Source organism: Coturnix japonica, chromosome 18 (assembly GCF_001577835.2).
Source record: "Coturnix japonica isolate 7356 chromosome 18, Coturnix japonica 2.1, whole genome shotgun sequence".
In the NCBI taxonomy this organism is placed as follows: domain Eukaryota; kingdom Metazoa; phylum Chordata; class Aves; order Galliformes; family Phasianidae; genus Coturnix; species Coturnix japonica.
The window spans coordinates 7,877,438-7,901,503 of NC_029533.1; the positions used below are offsets into that span (position 1 = coordinate 7,877,438).

The following is a 24,066-nucleotide window of genomic DNA, read 5'->3' on the forward strand; positions in this document are numbered from 1 at the left end:
CCAAACATTTTGAGGAACAACCCTCTCCAATGGGGAACAAAATGTTACTCATGAAAGATTTTACAAGAGGAATTTGCTGCTAATCCGCCTGGTTAGGAGTTTTCCAAGTAATGTATTTCCTACTTACCTCCAGTGCAAAATAGAAGGTGTCTGTCTGTGTCTCCCTAGCAAGTTCTAAGTTTGAACATTTAAAGAACATCTAAATTTTCTCTTGTCAAAACCCCGTCTTGAAAGCACTCAACATATTTTTAAATGATGAATAAATTTGCACTGTAATTTGCACATAGAAAACTACAAAAAGAAGACACATTGTTAGCATAATTTCACTTTGCTGAACAGCAAGTACAAAGAAACAAGGTTCTACTGGGGGTGAAATCGTGCAATTTAGAAGTACGAAACTTATTAGATCACCAAATATGCTTTCTTCCCAGTGGCAGCTAAGTCTGCATGGCATATCCTCCAATGCAGTGCTCAGTTTAGTTTAAATAGACTTATCTTAATCCATGGCTGCTCCTTTGATGCCAGCAATCTTTGATTTCTTTTCCTTTTGGAAAAACTCATTTGTTTTCCTGCTTTTGTTTTACATGATAGTATGTCTAGAAGCTGGAAAAGCATGGAACTGAGAATATAGTTTGGACCTATGGGAAATGGAACTTTAACAATCTGTTCTTTAATTAACTAATAAACAACAGAGTAACCTTTATACAACAGGGCCAGTAACAACAAAATAAGTGGATACTAAGGAACAATACGATAGAGCTATGAGCTCTGTTAATATCTCAGGAGCAAACATATATTGGCCAAGATCAAAGAATTTCCAGTATATGGATTTAGATCAGAAGCATTCACACTTGGGCTGAACTAGGCAATTAACTCTATTTACCATGTTAATAGTTTTTCTCTTCTTAGGTGGGATCTATACGTGTGTCTTCACAGTTCACCTAAGTATGACAGATACTTGAAAGCAGCATCAGTTGGTTGTGAGAAATCCGAAAGCTGCATGCTCCCACTGTTAGCATGCATCTGGGGTTTCTGCTCTAGAGGAATGTCTGTTATGCCATGAGATTTCTCTGAGGAGGAAGATCATCTGGAATTCTTTGTCCTATCACTAGACAAGCGGGTGCCTCTCTTCAAGTGGAGCAGATGTGAAGTAAGTGGAATTACCTCAGTGCAAAATTATCTGAGGAGAAATCTTAGCCCCATAGATCAGACAGTCTGTGGAACAACTAAATATCACTAACGGTAGCACTGAATAATGAAGCAAATTAGTAGAAGAGGAGCTAAATCCCATTGAAATCCTATCAGAGGTCATAAAATGGGGTTTAGAGTTTTTACTAACAATGGATGAAAATACATCAAATAACTGGAAACTTCCAGAAGAAAATCATACTTTCAGTTACCATAATTTTAGCTGTGCAATCAACTGACACAGGAATAACATGCACAGAGGCAGAACACCATGCAGAAGTTAAGGGCATACATAGCCAGCAGATTCTTCAGTAGCTTAAGGCCACTACAGACTCCATATTACCTTCGACTATGACAAAGCTGTGGTCATATCAGTCATGTTACCAGATGGTGCATTTTGGAGTGCAAAATCAGGCTGAACAGTTGAGATAGACTGTAACTTCTTAAATTTCCTACCCAGACTTCTCAGCCCATGGCCAGGTTCTCCGGCCTGTTTTTATTTATTCTCATCAAAATAAAATCTAAACTTCTGAAATGCCCCATGGAATAAGACATCATTCTCTTTGTTAAATGCAATGAAAATGTGATCCCAGATTGTGAGTCAAATGACGATCAGAACATTTCTATTTCAGTCAATCTGTAGTAAAATACATTTCAACCGAATTCCAGAAATAAAATATCTGGTAAGCAATTTACTGAAGAGTTGAGTTCCTTTCTTAATGAAGCATCACACAATTGCTTAATCCACTCAGAACTGCTTAGGAAGAATGATCTTCAGGAAAAAAAAAATACTTAAAAAATACATTTGAAGTGTTGCCAGAACACACAATTGTAGTAATTGGGTTATGATAGTCTGTGGCATGGTATTATGAAGACAAATGGATGACTGTTGTTTGTAATCATCGGGATTTTCCAGAAGATTAAACATATGAAAGCAAAGCTTCCTAAGTAATTCCCTAAGAGATTTCAACATATCACAGAGCAGGTTCAAAAGCAACAGCTGATCTAATTCCTAAAGCTCTTAAACTCACTGTATGTTCCACTGTATTCTTCCTGGTATTTTTGTTTTCTTCAGGCCCTGAAATACAAAGCATGGGGCAAAACGCAGGCTTTGGTGTAAAGCCTGAATGAACAGACGTGGGCAAGAGATATGTGGAAGCTGGGCAGTTTAACACTCACAGATCACTAGCATAAAACCTTGTTCTTATATCTCTTATATTCTGAGGATTTTACCCCTAACAGCCAAATCATCTCAGCCATTTTAGACTGATTGTCCGTTCCACCTTTTTCACCTTCTTTGCACTCTTTGCTCTCTCCTTCAGCCTGCCTGGAGAGTCCTGCAGAGGGATCACTTCGAGGAAAGCTGAAGGGAAAAGGCTTCAGGTTTGAATCTGCCTCTGTCTTCACCTCACTTTAATTCCCTGTGAATTAGTGCCTGCAAGCAGATTCAGCGGTATTCTTCAAACACTTTCAAGCTATTTACTGACACCTCTAAAACAAATGAGGAAAGCAGAAGCTATAATGTTCACTTACAATGAAAGGAATGTGCTAAAGAGAAACACGTTAAAGACTGGTTAAAGTCAGGCCAGGTCTTCAGCTTATCTACAGAAGCACGTCCTTTCTGATTTCTGTCCATGACAGTTGAAGGAGGCTTCTGTCTTGTGTGCATCAAGTGGATAAGTTTACTGGGGCTCTTCAATTATTATCAATAGCTTATCTCAGATCCTTGATCAAACTTCTCAGATTTCGCTGAGACTGACAAATAACAGTCAAATTAATGTCATAATTCTTAATTTTTCTGCAATTACTGTGTCTTGATTTTTTTTCAAGTTCTTGAAATGCAAGGATTGACATAAGCCATATGTTTAATGTAAGATCCAAAGACTCTTCTCTTATGTTATAAACCTGATTTATCCAAAATACAGTTCTGTGTAACGTTAACATTACAAGCAATTCTGAGATTCTGATTTAATCGGATCAAGGGTGTTGCTCTTGCTGATTCCACAGTGTAGTACTGCCATATGTAAGTTCCCACATCCTCCTTCCAGCACACAAGAAAATGTTCTGAGCTCAACAGTCTCCCTATATTGTTGTTATTTATTATTTAAGCATAAGGAGCTTAGAAATCAGTAACAGAGTTGTCTGTGCTTTGCTTTGAGACTGGAGTTAATTTCAGAAGCGGTGGAATTTTATGAGAACCAGGTACTGGTGTCAAATTCTTAAAAGAAGGGATTTTCTGCATGTTTATAACTGCTTCTTTTCTGGGCTGGTATGTCAGTAAAACAACTGATTCTAAGAATATTCTCAGATGTTCCATCCCTTATTCCTAGGAAGGTGGCCTGAAAGAGCCGAGAAATGCACCAACTTCAGAAGAGAAAATCTGTACCATGGATAACGACTTCTTGAATCATGAAAAGCTGTATGAGAGATGGAATACATCGTTTGTATTTTTACTACCGTGGCCACCTGCAAGTGATAATGTTTGCATGAATTTTAATTAGGGAAACAACATTTTCTTGCTATATCTCCTTTTCCTTTCCAAGCAACATAGCTGAATAGTTTTAGTTGCTATGGTTACAATGGCTTGTGGCAGACCGTGGATCATCGTGACTGTGATGTATTTGCACATAAAGAACAAAGGTTGCATCTTTCCATTTTATCCAGATGATTTGAGCCCTAAGTATTTCTGTGATTTTAAATCAGTTGATGCAGTTTGAAATAACAGTCATACTAAGTGATGAAAAATGAAAACTTCATGGTAGTTCGACTTTTCGGTTTAAAATAAGTTCCTTTGCAATGAAGCATTATTCCAGTTAGAAGTTTATTTTAAGGAAATAAATAGCACTTTTCAACAACCCGTACAGAGCAGGAGTTTTTATATATTCTTTAAAAAGAATGCCAAGCTGTTGCCTTGGCTCTTGAGCTATTAAAGGCACAGTCTGTTTCTCATGAATGAAGAGCAAAGAGCTGGCTGAGATTCGAACTCTCTCCCAGTTTTGATCCATTCTATTTGAAAATGTAGCAATCTTATCTTCCCACTGCATTGTGCAACTATTTTTCATTATAGATTGGCATCACATCCAATAGCGTACTTAGTGTCTTCCATTTGGAGGCAGCCAAGTCCCTTTTTTGATCCAAACCAGTTGTTAACTCTCTAAAGTATTTCTTTATATTAAAAAAACTAAAGGAGAGATTCTTGAAGCATTTTAGCAGAATCCTGAGTAAAACTTACTAGTAGGAAAAAGCACATCAATAACTGCATAGGGTACAGAGGGAGAAAGGGTGTGTCTGTGCTTGTGTACATTCTAGCTTTCAGATGTTTCCATCCAACTAATTTCAAGGGTTAAGAGCAAGATAGTAAGCTAAAGTGGTTCCAGATGGGCCAATATTAATATCTTTCTTTTCCTGATGAATGAGAAGGTATGACCTAGTTAGAAAACTGCTAAAATTACAGGCGCCACAGAGGCTTCAGCTGGTGCCCTACCACATAGATATTTATCCTTACCTCTGCAATTATAATGCTGATGAGCTGCTCGAACCTGCTGAAGGAGACGTTCCAGGGCCTCAGTATGTCCCCTGTGTCGAGGCTCTCTTCCACTGCAGTCTTTCCAGTCTATTGAACAAAAGAAATAAACAGAAATGAAACACAAAGTAGTAGGAGAAGGTTTTAAAACATTTTCTTGCCGCTGGTATTTCTTGGCTGTAGCGGAGGCTTGCATCAGGGCATGCGGGAAAAATGGCAGTTGTTTCAAGTCTGCTGTTGTTACTTGTACAATAAGCTTCCTTTGCTTTGTGCCAGCTGCATAATTAATCATAATGATGATTAACAAAGAGCTCACAATCAGCTCCCAGAAGCTCCTGTAGTGACTGACTAGACAATGGCTTTTTCTCTTTGGTGCATAAATGGCTCCTGTTGCTGTAGCACCAGCACTGCGCTCAGCCTGCTCTGTACTGACCCTCTGTACCCCACTAAGATCACAGCCCTGCTCCTCCCATCTTTTATTAAGGCGCCATGAGGCTAAATGACTTTCCTACAGCTACGAAGGAAACTGATCACAAAGCAGTCTTCCAAGAACCAGAGGTTTCTCTGTAGCCTCAGAAAAGCTCTGAGTAAAAGCACTTCTGAAAACCTCCCAGCACTGGGGCCTGAAGGAAGGCTGGCAATCCCTGCCCCAGCATCATCAGTCTGCTCAGCACTGCACTCATGAGGCAAGAAGCTGCGAATTCTGTCCCACATCCTCTGAACCTACAAGGGACTTTGTTTTCACTCTTATTTGCCAATAGCTAAAAGCTCACCAGACAACCCTTTCACAACCAAGAGGAAGAAACTGTCAGAGAGGAGCTATTTGATTCCTGATTTGACTTGCTCACATTGCTATAATAAAAAATTATTACACCATAGCTTCCTGAAAGAAAGTAATGGTGAATCAGGTTATTAAGAGATCTGCCTCCAAGGAAGACATGGTTCCATCTTGCAGGCACAGCAGCTACAAACATATTCACAGCCACCAGCAAACAGTTTGCTCACTCACTGAATACACAGTTCTAGTGCAAGTTCAGTTAAGCATTCTTTCCAAAGGACTCACTATGCCAAGAATATAAATATATATTTACTACCATTTAGTATAGCAGCTAGAGTGCTGGTAAGCCCCATAAAGGGTGGGAAGAGAAGACAATTGCTATCTCGATAGCCTGTGGGCAGTTGTAACAGCTGCAGGATGGATATCCTGCATGATGTATGCTTTTGTAGAGATCAAGAGCCAACTGCATTTATAACTCATGCTGGGAGGTCAGTTCTCAGATCTCCCTTGGCAGTCAGGAGGAACCAAATGAAGTTCAGCAATGCCAAAATGCTCTGGGTCATCAGACCAGTAAGGTTTACAACAACCTCATGGTTTCTTTGTCTAGGTGATTCCCAAACTTTTAGACCCTCCAGTCTGCTGACAGCCTCCAAAACGACATGGAAATCAGACCAGCATCCCACACTGTCCATGAATCACATCAGTCAATATGCCTAGAAATATTACTATCCACTGTGGCTTTACAGAGCAGCTGCAGAATGCCAGCCACAGCTTTCCAGGCACTTTCAAGCTACTGCCTGTGAGAGGGAGACAGGACAGTGGCAAGCACTTACTCATGCTGCAAGGATGATTTTCTGAGGACATCACTGACTTTTGATGCTCTGGGATTGGACTGGATCCAGATTAGCCCTAGAGCTTTCATTTACCTAGCATATTCTAGCTGCCATCGCAAACAACTTTGTACTTAATGTATTCACATTGAATTTTTTACCTTAGGGCCATGTTCCTTAATATAACACTGCTGTAATTTCAGGTTGCTGCCTTCTTGCCAAGCACAAGTCTGCTAGCTCTCAAAACTAATGGTGAAGGTATCCACATGGACAAAGTTCTGCCTTCAGTAACTGCACCAGTATCTTGACTCTCAAGCTAAAATTCTTATGTTAATATTACTTAATGAAAAGATTTTATACTTAGGCTGTGAGCATCCCACTTGTTGGAAAGCTTGAGCATGTGTCACTAAGGGTACTCGATGGAAATACCGCACTGTTGCTGGCTATCTATGTGCAGTGAGCTGAGCTTGTCTAATGCTTCCATGTTCACCAGTGAAGGAAGCACACATACATAGCCACATGCACTGAAATCTGAAGCAAAACTTTCCTCACAACCCAAAGCTTTGGAGCTGTCATGTATTGTCAGAAGGTTAATAACAACGGACAAGAAATAGACAGGGAAGACAATGCAATGCACTCAAAGCAAATGTTTGTATCACACACAGCTACAGCTTGAGATACAACCAGTGTTACTAGGAGTGCCCTATTCTTCGGGGATATTTAGCTGAATAACTGCCAGCTACTGCAGAAGAGTCTTGTTCCTCAGCTTGCATAAGTTCTGGTTTTGTGGGCCCAAATCCTATGTACTTACCCCTGAGTACGGTCAGGGTAATTGCATGCCACTAAATTATTCAGTGCAACTCCATAGTAGTGAGTTATCCACATAGCCAAGAGTAGAATTTTCTGCCATTACTGTAGCTCATATTTGTTTGCAAACAGAATATTTCTTTAGACTGGACTACACCCTAGCTTTATTCCATGGTAAACAGGAGCAAAATTGTAGCAAAATAGGATAGTGATACTGCCTCAGCTTTGATTATTCCACACTCTCTATTAGCACCGTTGCTTAGTTTTCTCACATTAGCATTCAAGGTTATTAAATTGTTACATTAGCCTAATAAAAACAGGTGCTAATGCAATAAAATTGAAAGTCCCACTTTACTGCACTAATCAATACAAGGGAAGCTGTAATATACAGAGCCAGCTTAGCAATGAATAATAAGTCTGGAAAAGTGACTAACAATACAACGTGACTATAGCAGATTAATAACTGCTAATGAAAATTTGCACTGAGCCTGGGAAAACCTGTCCTAAGTCTGAAACAGAAGAAATGCTTTTGGATGAGATATTATGTATCTTCTTTTTTTCAGGGATGGGGAGAAGAAGTTGAGTTTTATTTATTTCCCTTCTAAATGACACGGTAATTAAATGATAAACTCCAGCATACTTGCCTTCTTTTCTTCTTTGAAGAGAAAGAAATTCTGAAAAAGCAACATGAATAACCAAACTGAGAGTGCAAAGAAGCTCGACCTACTTGAAGGAGAAGCATATGCAGGAGCAGATCTTCGTGGAGGTCCCCATCCTCTCATATTGTATGCTGAAACATGAACGTAATACCTCTGGCCCTGCAAAAGGCAACAAATGGAATCAAAACTTGTACTTCACTTGAAATTATGGCTGTAATGACTGCAGAGTAGCCCTTTCAAAACTGCTTTCTTTGAAAATCTCTCAAGTAGCTTTCAAGGATGTCAACTGATGCACCACGAACTACTGAAAAACTGCACAATGATTACAGGGCAGGTGATTTGCAGAGGGTCAACAAAAACCATCAATTATGATTGACAAATTGTGATCTCTCCTACCAAAGCAGTGCTCTTAGAATCAGACTTTTAAGAATAAAGAAGTCCCATTTCTGCTGTAGTATTAGTCTTGCTGTGAGCACAGTAACTGAAGAAGCTCTGCTTGGCCATCACTGAAATCAGTCAGACCTTTTGATGTGTAAATATAGGCCAATGGAAAGTGCTTCTCAAAGTTTAGCTTTTTGTTTACAGATGTTATATACTTTAGAGATTATGGACAAACACACCCTAATCACTGCTCTTAATGTGTGCCTAAGAAATAGACTGTGCAAGCTTGCTTGATTTTAACTTAAAACCAGTTACATTGTTTTGTTGCTGGAAAATGAAGAATGGAGGAAATGCATACCATGGCTCTTTGTGAATCCAAATTTCCTTGCACAAACGGTGCAGAACAGCCAGTAGGTGCTCAGACATGTGGTCAGAACTATTCTGCTTAATACATGTGAATATTTATCAATTTTCTCAATTGCTGACCCAGTTCTTAGCAATGTAAAACATGTATATGAAAATAAAACAAAAATGAAAATGACTGCCATTAACTACGTGTTCCTGAAATAAGTAGAAAAGTAAGAGCAGTTATTTCAGTTATCTGTCATCAGAGTCAGGACTAGAACTTTCACGAGCCTTTGATCTGCACTAGGATTACCCTGTGATCCAGAAAACAGCGGCTTTCATTCCAGTCTTTTTGGCTCCATCCTAAGCATGCCAACTTATAAAACAGTTCATGCTGTCTGTCTGTTCCTTTGTGAATTTCTGATCATGGATACCAGACATATTATGCTTAATGACTGCAACTTGTTAGAAGAAAGGCACTCTGCAGTTGTTACCAACAGCCAAGGATGCAAATTATCAGTGTCTTTTTATCACTGGGGCAGCAGGGGGCATCAAGATCTAAACGAATCATTTGGCACTTACTGTTCTGAGACCCGTGATGGTGCATCTCAAAGACTGAAGATTATCCATAATTATTTCACCAACCAAAGGAGAAAAGTCTTCTGAACAACTCCATTCCACTAGGAAACAAACAGCAGAAGCAAAGTGAATCAGGTAACAGATCAACAAAAGGAATAAAAGTTCTTCACAGGTTAACTTTTCTCCTAGCAGTTTACCATTCCATGTGGATACTAAAAGTCATGTTTAGCAATAATGTTTAGGAAAATTTTACGCAGTAATTAAATTATAACTCTGTGTATGAGAGAGAAAAGCAAAATATTGCTCAAAAGCTTTTCAGGAAAGAATGCTTAAAAGTAGCCTGCAATACAAATTACATTCAATCAACATTTGCTCTCAGTTAAACAATTTCCTTTTAAAGAAAGGGAAGCAGTGGAAAAGACTAGGTAAAAGATTTGGACCTGCTAATTCCATTAGGCAGTTTATATATCCAAACCAACAAAAAGCACTGTTTTGAAACTGTGTAGGGAAAATCATGTAGGCATAGGAAGAGAGTCCTTTGGGTTCCACAGGACCACAAAACTCCAGTCACTTGGTCCTGGCAACTCTGTATAGAAACATCCTCCTTGGACCAGATCAAGGTCTCTCAGAAGTCTCTTTATTGATTTCAGTGGGCTCTGGCTCCCTTGTCCAAGCCTGGTTCTGCTGTGGCCATTGAAATTAAAGAGCTCCACAAGGACCTACTAAATTTCATCCTTTTTTGTTGTGAATTAAGTGGTGCTGGGCCGGCACATCCCTCCCAACCTGTCCTGCAGCCTGAATCACAAAGGGTACCTTCACCAAAGCATTCCCATCAGTTTGTAACAACTGCTCATATTCCCATCTAAGGGGTATGAACTCAGCAGTCTTGCTGTATTATTCCTTATTCCTTGCCAAAATTAATGCAAGAAATGAAAATGGATGCTGACCATGAAAACCTACCACATGGTTTTAGAAAAAGGATATGTGCAAAATGAGAACAAATGGCTGTAGATAAGAAAACCACCTTCTGAACTGTATTTTAGTGATGACACATACTGTGGTTAAGGTTCATCCCAGAGTTGTACCTCTGAGCTTCAGTAACTTCTATTTCCAGACTCAAACTTTCAGGAAAACCTACCACAAACAGTGAAATTCATCTCTTTGTAACAATAGGGGAAAACCCACCACTCTTCTGGATTTACAACTCAGCAGAAAATCTACCAAAATATTTTTCCTTAAGATTCAAAAACTATTTTCTCTATATACTATCTTAGTAGATATCTTATCTTATACCATCTTATCTATCTAAAAAGCACAATTTTTTCCTTTCTCTTCCAAGCCAGTCCTTTCCTTTGACTGCCATTTGTGAATGCACAGCATGTTCAGCAATGTCTTTGTATTTGCTGAAATGGAAAGGATATTGGTTTTGTCTGAACTTTATAGTGTATATTTTTCTTACTGTTCTTGGGTTTTAAATATCTAATTACTGCCAACCTTAATGGGAGCTATCTCTGTGCATTAGTATGAAAATCTAGAGACTGTTACTGTACCATGTTGTAGGTTTTTGTTGACGATTTAATTATAGCAGTGCTTATAAGTGCCATTAAACTTGATGGCCTGTCAGAGTTTCCATTATAAACCGTGATTTTTCAGGGTTTATAACTCTGCTCTATTAAATCATTGAGGACATTGTGTACATGCTGCAGACTAAGACATTCTCTATTTTCCAGAAGGATAAATGAGAGAAACCCTTCCTGAATTGCTGTACACGTTACTAACAGACGTGCAGTCACTTCAGACACCATTTTCCTCTATGAAGGGTCGTGTAAATCAAGGTAGTGTCACTCAAGAGAGATTCTGCCAGCAAATCTTGTCTTCACTGAAATCCCAAGCATGACAAGTGTGTTTCTCAGCATGAGGGGAAGTGCTAAGGTTGTGCTTTAGCACAGAACAACAGCCAAGGGTGAAATAAGCAGCATTAAATTCCCCTGGAGTTTCTCAAGTTTTTAGTTGTTCTATGGACCAGAGAGAATCCAGGCATGGGCTGGTTCTTTGGACACATTTGAAGCATTGTTATTTTTGACAGCACATCGTCCTCTGACTCATGATACCATGATACAGGCTACTGCTTCTTGCATTTTCTGGTTATGCAGAATAACACAGAGCTACTCACCCTGGTGATGGACCAGGATCTCAAAACTATGCAACTCTGAGCATGAGCAATCCAGCATGGCAACACTGCTAAAGCCTTGCTTACTTTCCAAGACAGAAAGTGCTGGAAGAGGCTGTTCTGGTAGTAAACAAAAAATAACAACTATCTGCGTAACTGAAGTACTTGGTACTTTAAGAAAGAACAAAAGGCTGGTTGCCCTCAGCACTTTACAAGTCCAATATAAAAATATGCAAGTATAAAAACCTGAAGATGAAGAGGGTCCTTTATAAGAGCCCAGGAACAAGAGCTGGTCTTGTAGACTGTACCAACTGTGCTGTAAAGGACCTGAAAGCTGTTGGGTGAATTAAGGATGGAGCATGTTCCAGTCCTGTTCTGAACACCCCACAGGCCTGCTTTGTCGTGAACGCTGAATGTCTTCGCTGTTGCGGCTTTCCATCTGACACTTCACGTTATGTCAGAGCAGGGGTTTTTTGTGTGTTTAATATATTGGTGACTATGTGTTTTAATGAAGGTGCCCTGTATTCCAGAGTTAGCGAATGCACGATGTGTTGCTGCGGTCGCCAAGATAAGTAGTAATTTTTAAATAAACAGCAGTATAAACAGTTACATAAAACTCATGTAAATTGCTGGCACATAATTTTAGACTGGCTTAAGTTATGTAACCTACTTGTGGCCAAGTTGTGTGTGTGCTTTTTTTTTTTTCTTCCTTTTTAATACTCAATTCATACACTTTAAAATAAAGAAGCAAGTTTGTTTTCACCTGTTTCTTTTCTATTCAGTGTATCCCTGTTATACTGAGTATACCTTAAACAGCTCACCAGAAAGACTGACAGACAGATAAGGGAAAAAGTGAAGGTGCAAAACACCTCCCAGCCCTTTTGTGGAGTCATTCAGGAAAACACCTTCTCCCTGCTAAAGTAAATAGCTCAAGCCACTGTAGAATTTGTCACTTCTCTTGGCATTTATTTTGCTTGCACTTAAATTATTCACTGAATTGCTGAGTAGATTAATTAGACCCAGGGCCATGACTTAGGTTGTTAAGTTGATAGCGTCTACTGAATAGTGTACTGAGATGGAATTCTGGTTTTTACTCTTGCATTTACTACTGACTTGCAGTGACTTTGGGGAAAGCATCGTGTCACTGTGACTTTTAACCCAGACTCTTAATGTAGCAAGGATTCTTTCTCCTTCCCTTCCTCCCTGAGTCCAGGGCCCAGGCTGAAGGACACTGTGATCCTGGCTTGTGTTCCCAAGGGCCTCCAAACAAATAATTGCATTGTTCAACAGTTTCCTTTGAAATGTAAAACTGAAGGAGAGCCCTAATGCCAGAAATCCCTTCATGCCATCTTTTGCTGCCTGCTGATCTTTACGAAATAATTATAACAATTTACACTTACAGCTTAGCAAGTTGAGCCAACAAGGCAGCCAGGAGGAACCGGTTTATTGGTGTGCACAGCTTTACCAGCTCAGACAGACAACAATACTGTCGATTTTGTTCACGTTTTGTCTGTTGAGTCAGTTCCCCCTGGCTGCATTGAGCTAACCTTTCCAGGTTTCATCTCAAAAAGAACCCAATTTTTGCAGACTTGGGTTCAGGCTTTCTTTATGTATCTCATGTTTTGAAATTCTGCACAGAACGAGAGCAGAAAGGCAAGTTATACCAACTGCACAGGGGACCCACAGAGATCTCACGGTGCTTCCATTAGGGAAGAAAAAAGTTTGGCACTGAGGAGTTAGTTTCTGTTCCCATGGATCTGGTTTTCAGCATGAAGCATGTAACCCATCCACTTATGCACACTGAATTACACCATCTGAAATAAGGAGAATTCTGTCTGGTTAGAATGTAGGCAGGGACAATATTGGTTAGAAAGCTACAATGCAACTTGGCGCTGTGATAACAACCAAGGCTTGTGCCTCAGCCTTCCTCTGACCAACACAGCCCACTCTGGCTGTGGAAAGGAAAGTGAGAGAAAATACACACTAGAGCTATGAAAAGGGACTGGAGAATAAATGGGGTTCTTATGCAAAGGCTTCATGTCCTAGGAAGGTATAGCAGGCTTGGCTCTGATCTTATGAATTTCCACTCCCAGTGGATTCGTTCCACTCATGTAATCTGTGTAACCAAAGCCAGTGGGGAGGTTTATGAAAGTAAGGACAACTCATTTGTGTGAAGCATGCATGGCTTAGGCTCAGCTTCTTCCCAAACCATAATACATTAAAATCTAATTAATAATGACTGGTTGGGCAAATGCAAACAAAAAAGTAATCTATCAAAATGTACAAGACATACTGGAACACTGTATAGCACTGTTAACAAAGAAGGTAAATACACAAACCCTAATTCAATTAATCTGCTTAACGGGATTGCACTGCTTTTCTTCTGGTCCTCCTGTAATACATTTTTAAAGAGAGACATTGTTGAATGGATGTTAATTACTCATATTTATGGCTTTTATTTCTTTATAAATGAATCCCTACACTAATTTAAAGATCATTCACCTCTCCCTAGCACTAAAGCCAGGTGCCACTGGCAAAACAGTCTTGTTTTTACTTAATTTCATTTATTGACAATTAATGTAATCACTAATTCAGACTGAGAAGAGAGAAACATAAACAATTTAACACTTAACACATACCCTCCTCCTTTCCTAGTCTCAGCTTCCCTTGTTTCTAGCAGGGGGTTACTCTCAGCAATGAGGTTCTCAATTGGTTTTGGACCTGTCTGGGCCAGTTGTGACCAGAACCTCCAAGACCCAGCCCCCCTCTTCCCCCTGCCCCCCATACCAGTGGAGCTTGGCTACAGTAACCTGCAATGCAAATATATACCCAACACAGTACTCAGGCAGAAGCTACAGGAGCACTCGTGTGTGAACTAATTGGGTGCTCAGATGTGAGAAAATAGAGTGCTCAGGCATAAATTGATTGTGCGTTCATGTGTGAACTGAGCATTCGTGTGAAAACTGTATACCCTGTAATTTAAGCTCAGCACACAAGATAGGAGCTTGAAGCAGATCCAAAGACCCGATTCCAAATCTGTATTTGTTTTGTGGGTCCAATTTAATCACTAAAGAAGTATCAAATTCTTGTGGCAAAATGACTGTTTTCAATCCTTGTGAAAACATTATTTCTAAGTATCTATCTTATTAGCAGTTGATGCCATCAAGTCTCTAACAAGGAATATTTCCAAACTCCTGGATCAAAAAGTCTGGGAACCTCCTTCAAGAAAGAAACTGAAGGTCTTGAGTTCCAGTCCTGTCACACTATGGGAAAACCAGCTCTCCTGTGCCCAGCCTACAGACTGGAAGCTCAAACACTTAGCCATGAGCAAATCATAGTTAAAATTACTTATTAATGCTAGTGAATCAAAGCAAGTATAAAAAATAAAGCAATGTCTGAAAGTCAGCAACATCATGATATGAGCCTTTTTCTTGGACACCAAAGATGGACAAAACCAGAGCCTATAGGTCTGTTTTTTCTCATTGCCCTTCACCCTGAGCTGTTGCTCAAAATCCTTATGAAACAGAAAGCAGAAAGCAGAAAGAATGCTTAAACTGAGTAATTGGTGTCTGATCAACTCCATCAGTTAAATACATCATCACTTAATATGTAATTCATGTTCAAAGGTGCTTTTAAATGCCAAGCAAACTTAACATAAAAGATTTTTTTCCAGTCCAACACATACTACAGTCCTTAACAGGAGCTAGAAATAGAAAGGTTTGTTCTAACATTTATACATTTCTATACTCACAAGGCATAAAAATAGAAGTTGAATTGCACAGTTCTGTTAGCTACCAAAATGTAATGTGCAAATAAAGTGCCCAGGAGACCTAATAAAATGCCATAAATGAAGTACTGTAAAAAATATCAGACCACACCTATTCAGCGGGATAAATTCAAATATCTTACAAAGGAAAGTATTCTCTCTTTCCATTTTATGGAGCAAGAACCATTCTGGGGAAAGAAACAAGGAGTTTCAAAATATACAAAGAAACTTTGAATAATAAGTGAAAAGGGTTTCAAGATCAAATCTGATGCAGAATACTACTTAATTCCTCTTTAAACTGGAACAGAAGCAAGCAGTGATGTATCATCTGCAGTACAAAGATCAACAGGTATTAATGTTAAAGCACCATTTTCATATCTAAGATTCACTTCTACAAGTATTCTTTTCCATAACCAGGTTTCTTCTAGAAATCAAACAAAGCACAAGCTTGCTGCTTTCTGCTCTGATACTGCTATGTGAATGATCAGTTGCCCCCAAAGAGGGAAAATAGTTGGAGATTCTGTATGTACATATATACTTCAGCCTTCATATAAGCTCTATCTATTAGACCAACCAAGTCAGTCTGGAGCCAAGTCCACAGGGCAGTACTGGATGGGTCACTGCAGGAAGCTTCCTATCCTACAATACCAAACTTGATCAAACACTGCAATTCAACTGTGTTTTTTATGTTACACTGACAAAGAAAATAAAAAGATCTTTCCATCCAACAGAAATCCTAGAAGGCAGCTGGGCAGTCCTGACTAAAAGGAAATATTCTGTTAAAGTAACTAACTAAAAAGGTAACAAAAGTGGGCTTAGCATCTCTATCTGGAAAATAACTTGGAATCCAAGTCCCCAGCTACATCCAGGGAGAAGATGAGCTCTGTTTGCTACATCAAACATGGATCAGATTTTTTCTCTCTTCATCTCTTTTCAAATACAAATAGTTCCCATCTCATAAACAAATTAGCTCAACTTCAGTTATACAAGCTCTTTCTTTTTTTCTTTTTTCTTTTTTTTTTTTTCCCTCCAAAAAGGGATAGAGATGTTTGTTGAAAAACTGTAAATAAAATATAAATGAAGAGTTTCCATTGCATAGTGGTCCTTCCAAGTAGGTGATGTTCAGCACTGTGTTAACATGTACTTATTCACTGCAAAAGCAAAATAACTATCAGGCTTAAAATGAATAGAAAATAAGTACAATAAAACTACTTGTCAACATTCTTTGTTCTTCTAAACATTTCCCTGTGTACCCGCATAGTATGGAATTCATGATACCTGGAAATGCTAATTAGCAAAAGATGACAGGTCTCATAAGTCCCAGCAAGCATTTACTTCTCAGCTCCACTTGTGCTATTCCTAGGAGCCAAGTAGTGCCTACGTGCATTTTGCTGCTGCCGGGACTTTCTGCAACAAGATGGGGTCTGTAGAGTAGCTCTGAAACATATAAAAAGGTTCACTCCAGCTTCAAACTGTGGTGTTATTTTGTATAATGGTGCAGAACGTTTTGATTGCGTTTACAGAGATGTAAAACTAAAGTAGGTCGTAAGTGCTTCCATGATGGGATGTGAAGTTTGGCTTTAGGGCATGATTAGCCAAGGGTATGGGTTTTTCTTCCCAAATTATGGTGATGCTTCACATCCTTCCTAAAACTGGCTGGGGTGAGGTGTCTCTGGCTTTGAATCTTTCTCTAGCACAGAGCAGATTATTACTATTATTATTGATTTATGGCATGCCTGTCTGCTTCCAGCCTCAAAACACTTTACTAAGTTACAATATACATAGGAATCATTTCACATCAGCCACCACCACGTTGTAGCCTTCTCTGGAGGGAAACCGAAGGAAGCCATTAGGATGGTGCCTGCAACATTAAACAACAATCCAGGAGAGGAAGTAGAGAATACTCTGGCTCCTTAAAGCAATGGCTCAACAGAATGCAGTCGCTGAACAGCCATCCAGCTGGGACACCAAAGTCAATACTCATTCACCGTGTGTGGTTAAAATTAAATCTCCTAATGAAGTGAGATGGTTTTAGTGGTTAGAGACTGAGTGCAAAGTATTATTCTCCTGTATTATTACTTGTAAGTTATAGAGCTAACAAGGGAAAAGATCATACACAGGAAAATAGCAGACAGTTAGATAACGTTCCAAGCCTAGTTTCTAAATGACATTTGAGTAAGTAAAGCTTTGGAAAAATATGTTAAAAAAAAAAAAGAAAAAAAAAAGAAAAAGAAAAAAAGAAAGGATGACACAGAAGAAAAGGAATTGGCAGCTTCTCAGTGCTTTCAGGAAACAAAACTAGACTGAACAAAAGTGATGTCAGTTTTATCCTCTCTAATTCAGATCCATATAAAAAACATTATTAGCTTCTGTAAATGAGCAGGTATTCCTTATACACTGCTACAAATGCTCCTGAACTTTTATTAGAAAAAGAAATGGTGAAGTATTGAGGGAAATAAAACCTAACAGTTTACTTTTTCCCTGAATCAATAAAATACTGGGACGGTTTTCTTGATAGGAGATTAATGCTTTGACTGAAAAGATGCTCAGACAATGTTACCAAGATCTCCTTTCAGGCTAATTGCGAGCTGGTTCTAATCATTCTTACAAGCGATCATTTGAGCAGTTGTTTCTTTTTTACAGCCTCTAAAACTAACATGAAGAATCTCACTCCATAATGTAATAAGCAATTCTACAGCCCGTGCTTAATTAATTCCCGAAAGCCACCAAAAGGAGCTATTAATGATCTTTCTTTTTATCTAACCATAAATATTCAGTTCTCATGGGACAGAGGATTTAAAAAGAACATTCTGCCAGAACTGTCAACATGATGTAGCATGAAACAATCACCAATGAGAGTAATTCAAAATATGACAGCAATGCTACCTCGTCTGATTAGAAAGTCAGGTCAAGTTGGATCAAATTTCTCTTAATGTTGTACTTACCAAAAGGGGGCAGAACTGATAGATGCAAACCACATTCAACACAATCGAGTTAGCAAGATAAAAATACTGCAACCTTTAGAAACAGGGAGTAGTATTCTGATTCAGAAATCAGCTCTATTTTGGAGTTGTCTTTACAGTGAAAATGTCAATATTTGTTCTAATGAGAGTGTGGACAATGTTTCAGGTTTATTTAAGATCTGCATATTATGAAGAGCAGGCTAATAATTTCAGGAGAATTAAGTCTTTTAGGAGCCCAAGTATCACTTTCAGAAGTAAATCAAGCAGTAGGAAGCCCTTAAATGAAATTTAGTTTCCTGGCAACCCAACCCATTGTTGAAAATTCGATTTAGGCTCCTAAAGGTCTTTGATGTTTTTGCAAATAACACTTCCTGCAGCACTGCAAGGCTGACTAGGTGTAATACAGTCATTTACCCTTCTACTGAGGCTATCAGGAATGGAATCACTTTGATTGTTTTAGTGATGTCTGGGAGTTTCGTTTTTTTTCCTTGCACTATGAAAAAAAGTGCACTGAGCATAGTCAATGGTGACTGGTGTCTCAAATTAGAAGTAGGGAGGTAAGAAAATACACCTTTTCCAAATTAATCTCATTTAGTCCTTTGGGTGCTTGCAATGCCACTGAAGGCTGAGCACTGGCACATCCCACCTTGAGAGGAACTCCATGAACTATTGGGTACTTGCTCTTTGTAGCTCTCTGCCTATCTCCTGTAGAAGCAATCACTATGACACCTATACATAGAAACATGAAAGATACTGCCCCAGACCCAGCTGTTATAGTCCCTCTTACATGTATCAAAACCCACTTTAAGGGGATTTTCAGGGTCTCCACTCTCAGCTCTTCCTGGGAGTAGGCAAAGAAGGCCTCAGATCTTCAGGACAGTGCTTTTAAGACCTGTCGAAGGACCCAGGTTCCTACTTAAAAATGAAGGTTGCAGATTGCTCCATTAAACACTGAGTTCACTGTTCCAATCACTTTAGAGAACCAGCAAGTTCCCTTAAACAGGAAAATTTTAAATTTTTCTTTCAATCTTTGATAAAACTTTTTCCTTTTTTTTTTTTTTTTTTTTTTACAAGTTGGAATTTCCTATGGAATAGAAATTATTTTCTACTCAACAGAGCTATTCACATGGAAGCATTTTCCTATTCATTCCACTTTGCAACTAACTGGTGCCACTCCATACGTATGGCTCTTCCAAGAATGATGTGGCAGCCCTGGAATACCTAATTAGTTGGGCTGTATGATACCTCTGCCAGAAGTTTCAGCTTCCAGAGGCATTCCTTTAAGGAACTGTGGTGTGGGTTTGGCATTTACAAGGATACACGCAGTTTCAGAAGCCCACAGGCACCAAAAGTTAGTCTGCATTGCATAGCTGACTCATGTCAACCCAGTCACTGAGCTGATGTCTTAACTACAGTAAGTCAAGCAAACTCCTGAGCACTGAAAAAGAAAGCTTGTTTGTTTTTGTTTTTTTTTTAATAAAACTTCTTCTTTGAGGAATCTTAAAATTCTACTTGTACAGCCATTTATTATGAAAATAACTCAATTCAGACATTTCTAGTGAAAACGCCTTTTTCACTTGGCCATCAAATGTTTACAGATTGTTAAGGCAAATGAAAGATGTCTAAATCCAATACCTTTATACTTGGTCACCACAGCTGAGTTGACACTGAGAGGTTCTTGGAAGGTGACAGTGAGTGATGTACTGCTTGTTACCATGAGACAGACATTGGTTGGCGCCTCAGGGGCTCCTGGGAGAGAAGAGAAAACATCAGCTCTTCAGCACAACAAATCCTATTCAAACAATGTTTCTGAGTCTTCAAAGAACCCACTGAAAATCACCCTGCAATTGTGAGCTTTGGGTTGTAGGTGTTTGTGTTCTCTGCCTTTTGAGAATTTTAATTAGTGCCCTGCTAACAATATCCTGCAGACACCATTTGTTTCTATCATGGTTTTTGGCTCCTTTCAGTTAAAAATATCTTCCTGCATATATGTAACCCAATAAAACAGATTCATGCTAATTATGTCAATGAAAAGCCCCTATAAATCTCTTGGGGTGGGTAGGAAGAGAGAGAAAGGACAAAACCACAGAGAGCTAATTAAACCTTTATAGTTTCACTAACAAACTCAAATTTATTAAATGGCAGAAAACCTTTTTACATTATTGTGATCCAGAAATTGCGGATTCCACAAATGTTTCAGTGCTGGAATTCCACATTTGTCAGTTGAGGCCTTATTTTTTTTATTATTTATTATTATGGTTTCTTCACAAGAATATTCACAGAATATTCACAGAATATCAATCAGACTTCATTCAGAAATCAAACATAAAATGTCATGACTTACTGCTGGAATTGATTAAAAAATCATTATATTGGCTGTATTTAATATCTAATGCAAGAAGCACTACCTCTGTCTTGAAGAAACAATCTTAGAATACAATAAATTTGAGAAAATTATTCTAAGTGTACACATATATAAAGGTGGCTGTAAAAATGTTAGTGGCAATGATTGTATTTCATTGAAGAGGAAGGGTACAGCTAAAAGATCCAAATGTGAAAGATTTTGGTCCAGTTTACTCCTTCCTATGGGTTCAAATTCCCATTTCCTTTAAATATTTCTGCAATTGAGTCTGAAAGGATCATCTTTGCTCAAAAAAGGCAGAGTGTCTGCCACTGTAAGAGTTCTTGTCAAACTTTGCAGCTATATTCTTCTACTTACTAGCATGCTCGTAGCCTGCCTTCATGCGCTTGTATAGCCTGTATCTCCATTCCCATGCTTTTAGTTGCTTCTCTTTTTCTGTGTTGTCTGTACCAAGGCCTTCATTCATCACTTGTGCAGACAATTCAGTAACTCGCTGCTGTGCTTCTTGGACCAGTGTACACAGATGCACTGACCTGCTTTCCATGTTAACAACTACCAAGAAAAGGGAAAAGTAAGTAATTGCTTGGTGGACTCATATGACAAAATTCTGGCTGTACGCATTCCAACATAACCCATATAAGGCCAAATCCTTGAACACTGTGCCTTCCAACAGATACCTCGTCATTAACTTGATTAGAGCCACACCAATTTGTACCACACTTTAAGATCTGGCCACTTAAATGGGACTAATGACATGAATAAACAGTAGATTTTATCTTCTGATGTTTCTCAAATGTGTAACAATGTCTTAATTAGCCTGAAATTGCTTACATCTTTTATGGAATTCTATCAACTTAAAACAAGTAAAATAATAATTTGGTCTCTAGCTCTTACTCTGCCATAATATCACACATTTCTCAGGAAGAAAGATATTGGTTATAGCTGAAGACATAAAATATATAAATCTCTACAAGTGAAGAGAGATCTAATTGGCAAAGTTAAGAACAGGAGTTTTGTGTTTAAGGGCCACAGCTGGAGTACAGTGATTCTCTTTCCAGGTTTTCTTTGTGCCCCAGTGTTGCCCATGTAATTAGTTCTCTGACAGATTTGACAGATAGTGAGTTGTTTGACACACAGAGATTTTGTTATTCTCAAGTGCTCAGAATGATTTTAATTCAACAGTTAGCAGTATGAATTACCTGCATGAACTCCTGCGTGCTATATAAAGGTGAAAATTGACAATCACATTGGATACAAGCTAAAATGTCTTAGCCCAAGTCCACAAGACTGCCCTGCACAGACCTTTGTTTATATAGAGAAATGTAGTGAATCAATTGCAATTTTTCAGAACTGATTTTAGTCTGAAATTGTTCAAACTATTAACAGTTTAGAAAACAGGACTTGTAAAGCTGTTAAATCTGAGTTGTGCAAGAACGTATCTGATGTTCAATATGCAGGAAATAACATACAAGAAAAAGAATTCTGAAGTCACAGAAAGCAGCTTTTCTTAGGTGCCTGGTAATTTTGCAGAGATTTCAGACAGTTCTAATCAAAACCCCTTCTTTATCCAAAACACTTCACAAGGATTCACATTTATTTAGAATTGGCACAAGATGCTGCTCTTAGCAATAATGGAGTGTTGCTGCAAGGGGACGCCAGCCTGTTAGTTTCTCTGTTTTTTATAGGAACAGCAGCAGTGCTGCAGAGGCTTCACCAAGCATTTACTTGCATAAGCCAGGAGCAGTATATGTTTCTGACAATACGAAGCTGACAGAAGGGACCAAGGCTGACTGGCCTTTGACATCATAATACCGTAAGAGTGATGATATCTGCACATATGAATATGTAATTCCAAAACTGGAATCATGGGGTTATAGGATAAATTGGATTGAAAGGGCCTTTCTAATTATCTTGTTCAAAATTTGATGTTCAAGCTTCTTGTTGAAAACAAGATCAGCTGCAAGTTCAGGCCAAGTTTCTGAGGACATTACCCACCTGGCCTGGAAAACTTCTTTGGATGGAGCTTTACAAGCTCTCTGGGCAACATATATAACTGCTTTACTATGCTTAGATTGAAAAAGGTGTTTGTTTTATCCAGTTTGAACCTCATTTTAATTTTGCCATTTGTCTCGCATAACTGTATAACAATTGAAATTTATCATAGTCTAAGTATAATGCTGCACAGTAATGTGAAAACTGACAAGGAATCTTTAAAACCACAGGAGGAGAGTGAAGAATTACCCAGCACCTCTGATATCCAAAGGTTGCTTTTGAAGGATAGTTGTTTCTAAGACCTCGCTTTCAGAAGCTGGCCTGCAGCCATCCCTCTTGAAGTCTGATCATTCTTCGTGTGGACATCAAGAGGCATATGGCCAGGCTTACTGGAATCTGCTGGTATCCTCACAACTGGCTGTTTACTGAGGGGCCAAAGGTGACAGTTTCCTGGCTCCATGCCTACAATAAGCGTGCAACACATCTGATGGCAACACAGCACTGAGAAAAGAGATTTTATGTGCCAGAACTTCAGGTGATTGTGGATTGGCATTGGTTCAAGTTTTCAGTGAGGATCTGGCTCTCTCTCTTTCATCAAGATTCAGATCCACAATTGTCCGGTCTTGGAAATGTATCAAATCAGTCGCTGGAAATTTTAATCTTATTTATATTTAGGTTCACATGAACAAACCGAGCCAGACCACAAATATGTGAACAAAAGTAACTGAAATGATTAATAAAGCAGTGGGCTTTGACAAGAGCAAATGTCTTGCTTCCTCCCCACTAAATTAATATTCTAAATGCTGCATTTTCTGATCCTCCTTTGTGTTTAAGAAATGCTGGGTTCCCATTAAGATTCATACAGCCTGAGGTCCATGTGGAAAAGAAGATCAGAGTTTTACTTTCTGTTCTTTTATCTGCTATTCTGCCTATTCCAGGCAGCTGCAAGCTATCTGTCCTTAAGATCCTCCTTCCTACAGCATCGATGCTATAGTGAAATTTCGACTTAATCTCTATGTCTAACAGAGTAGAAGAACAAGAGTTCTCTCCGTGAGAAGCTTTCTGTGTGCACTTGCAGTGGGGAATTCATTTACCTCTTAACCTCCCAAGTGTATGCATTTGTGCTATGCATCTGCTTACATCAGATTAAAAGATTTTTGTGTCCTGTCCCAAAATTGGTATGAGTTCGAATTCTACCTTGAAATCCCACCCCTCTCACTTAACCTGGCAAGGCCTTGCTCAGTTGATCACCACAGTGAAATGAAAATGCTCCTGCTGGGTTCTGATCATATCCTTGCAGGCCTAATATCATACAGAATGGGTTTAATTCTAAAGGGCTCCATTAGGAACAGAAAACAAAGCAGAAAAACTAGAGGGGAAGAAAAAAAGACAAAGAAAAGACTGTGGCTGCTGTCAGTTTTCCAGGACTGAAAGGGCACAGCAAACTGCTGCAGACCTTTGTTTTAAGGGCTGAAAACAGCTCTTTGCATTTTGTTCCTAAGTAGCAACCGTAAACCATGAAGTGAAAAATTAAAAAAGAAAACAGACCAGAACAGTCCTTAGCTTTTTATTGAGGACGTATTGACCATTATTTCAATCAGAAAAGCTAAAAATCAAGATAAGTGAAGTGGAAATTTGGTGGGTATATTTTGAAATGGAAATGAGGTGGTTATATATTCATATTCTCTGTGTTCATAGGCATGTTTGCATTAATTACAGGAAA

General features: G+C 38.8%; 1 protein-coding gene across 11 annotated transcripts in view; it reads right to left on the reverse strand.

Annotated features, from left to right (window-relative positions):
- ANKFN1 (ankyrin repeat and fibronectin type III domain containing 1) overlaps positions 1-24,066 on the reverse strand; it is a 103,306-nt gene that overhangs the window by 24,409 nt on the left and 54,831 nt on the right. For all 11 annotated transcript variants that reach the window (XR_004309226.1, XR_004309224.1, XR_004309225.1 and 8 more), the window contains 5 exons: positions 20,709-20,903; positions 19,625-19,738; positions 9,094-9,191; positions 7,854-7,944; positions 4,694-4,801 (listed from right to left, as the gene is read on the reverse strand). Coding sequence is in view for 6 of the 11 variants with exons in the window: in XM_032448273.1 (XP_032304164.1) it covers positions 4,694-4,801; positions 7,854-7,944; positions 9,094-9,191; positions 19,625-19,738; positions 20,709-20,903 (606 nt within the window). In the remaining 5 variants the exon portion in view is untranslated. The remainder of the gene's footprint in view (positions 1-4,693; positions 4,802-7,853; positions 7,945-9,093; positions 9,192-19,624; positions 19,739-20,708; positions 20,904-24,066) is intronic.